The 7,158-nt window shown below is 42.0% G+C and overlaps 1 protein-coding gene across 1 annotated transcript in view; it reads left to right on the forward strand.

Moving 5' to 3' along the window:
- Positions 1-5,354: 5,354 nt before the first annotated feature.
- The window catches only part of LOC122089005 (ankyrin repeat-containing protein NPR4-like), a 3,396-nt gene continuing 1,592 nt past the window's right edge, over positions 5,355-7,158 (forward strand). The window contains exons 1-2 of the mRNA XM_042658412.1: positions 5,355-5,686; positions 6,372-6,919. Of these exons, the coding sequence (XP_042514346.1) occupies positions 5,413-5,686; positions 6,372-6,919 (822 nt within the window). The 5' untranslated portion in view covers positions 5,355-5,412. The remainder of the gene's footprint in view (positions 5,687-6,371; positions 6,920-7,158) is intronic.

A 7,158-nucleotide genomic window follows, 5' to 3' on the forward strand; every position in this document is an offset into this window, starting at 1 on the left:
GTTTGAATGAATTAATTTCCCTTTTTGAAAAGACCCTTGCTCTTCTGAAATCAGACGAGGAAGGAACTTTTCAAGTCTCAAAGCCATCACTTTTGATATGACCTTGCAAAAAAAATTCCCCATGCATAAAGGGCGGAATTTGTCCAGAGAGGAAGCACCTTCCACTTTAGGTATCAACACCAAGAAATTTTTGTTTATCCCTCTAGGCATATGACTAGAGCTAAAGAAATGGCAAGTTGCAAAACATACCTTCCTTTCAACAATATTCCAGCATCTCCTAAAAAAAGCTCCTATAAATCCATCTGGACCTGGAGAGCTGTCCGGGTCGAGCTCCCATATTGCCTTCTTTATCTCTTCATCACCCGGGAGAGAATCCAAGAAAAAAATATCGTTTTTTTGAAGAACCGTGGGAATGGAGTCAAGAAGGTCCACATGATCTATAGTACGGGTGGCTTTGTGGAAATCCTCATAAAATTGCACAATGTAGTCTCCCAGCTGTTCGCAACCTTCCACAATGGTCTCATCTTGTTTCTTGAGGTATCTAATGGTATTTCTAATTCTTCTCATTTTTGCAGATAAATGGAAGAATTTAGAATTCTTGTCCCCCTGCTTCATCCATCTGATTTTAGCCTTTTTCGCTCATAGCCTTTCATGCAAATCCAAGGCTTTAATCAAAGAAGTTTTTGCATCTGCTTCCCTAGCAAAAGAGTGGTCATCTAGCCCGTTGGCTTCAATGTCTAACTACACCTGCTTTAAGTTTTTTTTTTGCATTTTCAAGAGCTCTATCAATGTTTGGAAAGGAGGTCTTATCCCAGTTTTTCAAAACTTCTTTTAATTTTTTCAGCTTGAGCATGAGGACGAAGATAGGGTCCCCTGAAATCCATTCACTCCAAGATGAGTTAACCATAGTCTCAAAATCTATATGGTCTATCCAAATTTTGTGAAACCGAAAAGGGGCATTAGTCAGTCTCTGAGACAGAGCTGAAGTGACCATAATAGGGGCGTGATCTGAGGCAATTCGATCAAGGACTGTTTGGGCACAATCCTGAAATCGAGATATCCATTCATTATTATAGAAGCTTCTATCCAACACTGCGCGAACATTACCTCTGCGGTGGTTGTTGGACCAAGTAAACTTCATTCCAGAAGAAGGCACTTGAGCCATTACACAAGCATCAACCATGGCTCCAAATTCAGCTGCCGACCCCATACTGAAGTTGCCCGGCCCTCTCTTCTCATGAGATTGCAAGGTTGCATTGAAATCACCCATAATTGCCCATGGAGTAGGGGACTGAGGAGAATCAACCATCAACTTCATCCACAAAGATCTTCTTTCAGCTCTAAAGCTACTCGCATGAACGAAAGAGATCTGAGCAGTAATTGAGTCCCATGTAATAGTAACCGAAATATGCTACTCTGACTCAGCAATAATTGTAGGAATATTTAAATTCCTCTTCCAAACTATCCATAAATTTGGGGCCTTTCCGACCCGAGTATTATGAATAAAATTGCAACAAAATCCCAATCTATTAAGGAATAAATTAGGGAAATTAGTTACCTCGATCATTGGCTCCGCAATGCAAAGAATATCAGGATCCTTTTCTTTCACAAGAACACGTAAGGCATTTTTACCAGAGGCCTTCTTCATACCCCTGATATTCTAGAAGAGCAGCTTCCTAATGTCACTTTTTGGTATGGGTCTGATGAGCCGACTTGGCTGTCTGCTCCTTTTCCATAATAACTTTTCCCTTCCTTGCTGCCGCCTCCTCTGCGCGTAAAGCATTATCAATAGCAGCAACCTCTGGATGGTGAACAATAGCACGACCTCCCACTAGCTGGGTGGGAGGAAGGCCCTTTACGATATGCTCGGACACCACCCCTTCCTCATCTCTACCGCCTCTGCCACCTCTAGTTGATCCTCAACCAGCATGACCTCCATGGTAATTAATATTACGTCGAGGCCTTAAGTTCCAAGCTGCAAAAGATTCCTCCAAATGGTTTCCAGCCCTTGGAGTAGCATCATCCTCTCCCTGCTCGCTTCCTTCCACAGAGTCAGATTCCCCATCGGATACTGTATTGATGTGGTCTGACCCATATTCACCCTCACCCAATGGATTATCCACCATATTTGGCTCCAGATCCTCCCTGCACTGATTATTGTTAGAATTTGGCCCTCCCAAATTCTGTGAACGGATATTTCCATAGTTAGAAATATTATCTTTGTCTAAGTCAACCACCAGATTTCCCTCCACAAGGCAATTCCTATCCCTATTCACTGTTTCCATAACCGTAGGAGGGAAATATTCTCCTACCAATCTGGGACTCTTCACACGGCTGGGGCTGGCCACTTTTGCAGTCTACCCTTCTCTCCCAACTCCGACGAGGTTACCTTGGACATGATCATCTGCGACAAAACTACCATTATTCTGGGCAACTGGCTTTCTTTCGTCCCTCTTATCGCGGCATTGGTTGGCCATATGGCCCAGTTTTTTGCATAAGGTGCATCTTGAGAGATCGTCCTTATACATCACCCGCTGTTTGAACCAGAAAATGATGTCTGTACCAGGTTTCTTTCATTCCACTTGGATCTCCTCCACCCTGCCTCTCACCAACTCGACCTCAACGAGGACTCTGGCGTAGTTGCCCATGGTGCCATTCAATGTTTTGCGATCCAAAGCTACAGACCTCCCTGCGGCTTTGGCCATTGTCAGAAGGATTTTTTCATGCCAGTACTCCATCGGGAGTTCAGGGAAACGAACCCAGACTAGTTTAGTTTGGGTGTGATTATCATGGATGCTAAATTCTGGCCTCCACCTCTGAAATCTAATGTCCTGAGTCCCAACTTTTATAGGTCCTCTCCTCCATACCGATGACATATCCCCCTCCCTCTCAAAGCGGAAGAGAATGAAACCCTTCCCTAGAGGAGCAAGATTAACCTTCCCCTTCAAGTTCCATAACTTTGCCGAATCACGACGGATATCATCCATGGAGATGAACCTGAAATTCACCCTTCCGATCAAGGAAAAAGAGAACGTTTGAAGTTTCTCTTCATATGCCTCTTGTGGTATCACCACCTTAGTCAGAGGCCCAGCGCGGATAGGCTCTGGAAGGTCATCCACATCTGGCAACCCCTTCTTTGACACAGCAGCATAGGATCGACGACCTTCAGCATCTCCTCCAGGTCGTTGGCCCCCCATTGCTGCACCCTCCAGAGGCCTGATCTCCTCAGACACTATTTCTCTAGGATCCTCTACTGAAGCATAGCCATGGTTGGGAGCAAGGCTCCAGAAATCAGTGATCAACCGTCGTTTACTTCTATCCGGTGGCCGGCCTCCGGCAGGAACAAAAAATTCCGGCCCAGTTTCCAATCTCTCCTCTTCCTCTCTCATCGATGAAAATATTGAATTTTTCCTTTCATTACAAGTTCATGATCTAAAGCCTAAACTTGAACTGAATTGTAATAAATCATACCAAAGCAGGATGGACACTTAATTTAACTGTTAATTGTTATACCGATTACTGCCCCTTATTTATTTAATTGTTATACAGATTAATCGAATCAGTTTAAACGGTTTCAATTCGGTTTGAAACCAACGGGTTCCACGGTTAAAACTGACCCAACCTGTTTAGCTAATCGGCTTGAAACTTGAAACCATAACCGCACCATTTACTAAACGGTTTTATGATTTCGGTGTAAATGGATCGATTCGATTTTGATAAACGATTCCGATTACAAATTCACATCCTTAACATATCAGATCAAAGACACATAACAAATGAACAAAATGAAACTCATAATCTAACCATTAACATAGGGGGAAAAAAATAATAATAAATTAAAATCAATTTAAGCATTTACCAACTTGAGACAGTGATGACAACAATGCAACACAGGGGAACAACGATTCACAGAGGAGCAGCGAACCCAGAGGACGATCCGAAAGGAGCAACGATCTCAGAGGTGAGAAGGGGAGCAGCGGTTTCAGGTGGCGAGAGGGGTCGAAGGGGAGCAGCGAAGTCAGCGATCGCCAAGGAGAAGCAGCGATTTCAGAGGGCGAGAGGGGTAGAAAAATCTCTGCAACGAAGGTCTGTTTGATCTTCTGCAAGAAGGTTTTCACAAAGCAGCGGCTTCCTGGAGTGGGGAGCGTCGCTTTCTACGTCGTCGTCCAGCAGGTTTTTACAAGCAGCGGCGTCGAGTTCGTCGTCCAGTAGCTCCCTCTCTGTGGCGAACAACAGAGGTCACAAGCAGCGGCGCCCTCAAGTTGTCGTGTGATGTAGGTTTTGTCAGGATTTTATCGGGGTTGTCTAGGAGTATTTTTCAATTTTATTTTTATCATCTCATAACTGAATTCCACTCATGAGATGATATTTTGGATCCATTTATTTCTTGGGCGCAAAAATGACAGAAATTTTCAACTTATTTTTTTTTCCATTTTTGTTCTAAAATAGAATTTAAAACAGAAAAGGTCACCACCAGTGTGTTACCAAACGGACCCTTCCGCTACGTTAAACATAACTTATCAATGTTATTCTCCTATTGGCCATTTCTGTTTAAGTGTAACTGCGCCAAGAGTCGTGTCAAGAGATGGCGTTCTCTTGGCCATTTTGTAATGCTTCACCATTTCCACTCTCTTTCGGTGAAAGACATTTTTTCGTCTCTATGTGACAGAAGATTTCAAAGTTTTATCTTAGAGTGCCAATTGAGGACAAAATTGAGAAAATGATTTTTTTATTTATTTAAAGTAATGTCCTATTATAGGGTCTACCATGAGAAAAAGTTTCCATAAACGCCATTTTTCATTTCATGCAATGTTCTATCATAGGGTCTGCCATTGAGAAAAAGTTAACATAGACGCCTTGAGGCCAAAAGGATCACGCAATCGGGTAGAGAGTCTACATCTTGAAAGACCGAAGCTAAGTGAGACAACTTGACTGAAAATTAACTGGGGTGGATAAGATTAGGGCACAGACTTCTTAGCTTAATTAGTGGAAGAGATTCAGAGAAAGGCATACGCGGTCATGGATCCTCAAATCTACAGAGCTGCAAAAGTTGGTGATGTTGCACTTCTCAGACAAGTAGTGACAGGAGATTCAAGCCGATTGCTGAGAGTAACTCCAAAAGGGAACACGGCCCTTCACGTCTCTGTGAGTTTTGGTCACACAGACTTCATACAAGAAGTGTATGCTGCTCTTCTTGAACACAATACAAGTTTAGACGGCGACACAGACTACGGTAGAAGGCTATCGCTTCTCACACAGGTGAACTTAGTAGGTGATACTGCCCTTCATGTGGCCGTCAGAGAAGGGCACACTTCCATAGCTAAATTTCTCATCGAAAAGATTCTACCTTGGCCTTTTCAAGACCATGACATCGAAAATGGAAATAGTTCACTTGCTCGAGAGACGATTAGGATGAGAAATAAGAGCAAAAACACGGCCCTGCATGAAGCTTTGCGAAGATATGACCTTGAGATGGTGGAGTTGTTGATTGAGGCAGACCCTCATGATTTAGGGCATCCCAACTATGATGCTGATACGGAAGGTGGGGAGTCTCCACTCTACCTAGCTGCTAGAGACGGACGCTTGGATATTGTCAACAAAATCTTGGATATTTGTCCATCTGCGGCTCATAGTGGACCACATGGCCGGACGGCTTTACATGTGGCCATAGTTGAGGTGCATCTAGGTAATTTTTTGCAATACCTTTTTTTGGGGGGTGGAATTTTCTACATTATTACTTTTCTTTTGCATGCTTCCCTATTGTCCACATGTATTTTAGTAGAAAATCAGATTTTAATACGATGCAAAAATAATTGAATGAAATTGTAAATATATAAAGATATACATGGTTCAATAAGATTACATACATTCAAGTTTAGATGAAATATGCTTCACTATCAATGGAGAATAGGATTACATTTGCTTGTCTTAACACCGTTCAGATTGATTATGGAGAAAGATCCATCGTTACAAATTTATAGTATAACCCTATATAAATAAATTAGTAAAATACCCATATAGCCCTAACAACTTTCCCGTGCCTATTGCTCTTGATCCCCTACCATGGATTTGCTAGTTCGGCAAGGCCTAGTAACCAAGATAAACGTGAAAGGTGGGCTGATTCCTCTGGACATCGAGGCCTACAGTGCCCTCTTAACGATCATTCGGAATCAGCCAGCAAATGCAAGTGATGGAATACAAGATACAATACCCCCAACAACTTCCTTTTTCTCTTCTCTTACAAATGCATCTTTTCCCCAATGATTGCTACTGATTCTTACTTTTTTTGTTTGGAGCCATCCCAGCTAATTCATGAGCAGCAAAACATTTATTAATTTAGGTTTTCTTTGTTTTGAACAACTAAAAAACAGATGTGGTGGAAGTACTCTTAGTTAAGAAAGGAGAACTTGCCGATAAGATAGATGAAAATGGGAGGACCGCTCTTCATTATGCAGTGTCATTGGAAAGAAGCCACAGGATAGTACAACAGTTGCTTAGTCATGATACTTCCAGTGTATATAAGGTGGATAAAGATGGTCTCTCAGCACTTCACATCGCTGCTCTTAACTCAAGCATTGAGATATTTCGAGAGCTCATCGAATGCTGCCCAGATTTTGGGGAGTTACAGGACATAAATCATCGAAATGTTCTCCATTATGCTGTGATGAGTAAGGATTTGGATAAAATCAAGTTTGCCTTAGAGCAACTAGAGCTTGAGGAATTCATAAACCAACCAGATGAAGATGGAAACACCCCATTCCACCTCCTCGCTGAACAAGGCTCTATCAAGCTAATGGAACCTTTTATTTCAAATGTAAGAGTCGACACAATGGCCAGGAACAAGAATGGCCAGACAGTTGATGAGATTTTCCTGAACACAATCCCTATCGTCGAGGGATTATCATCTTTTATTAAAGCAGTGAGCCTCTTTTTTTTTTTTTTTTCAATATGCTAACCTCACATATTATGTCAGGAAGTTGGTTCCTTTGCATGTGTGTTCTTGTTGGGTGTCAACACTTGTTCCAATTTTTGGGGGTTGTTTATCTGTTGATGATCATGCCAAAGCTAGATGAGCAGCTCATTTTGCTTTTTTGTATTTTCCTTTATTTATATCCTATTTATTCTGTTTAATAATGTTCTCTTTTTTTATTCCTAATT

The sequence above is a fragment of the Macadamia integrifolia genome, chromosome 9 (genome assembly GCF_013358625.1).
Source record: "Macadamia integrifolia cultivar HAES 741 chromosome 9, SCU_Mint_v3, whole genome shotgun sequence".
Classification (NCBI taxonomy): domain Eukaryota; kingdom Viridiplantae; phylum Streptophyta; class Magnoliopsida; order Proteales; family Proteaceae; genus Macadamia; species Macadamia integrifolia.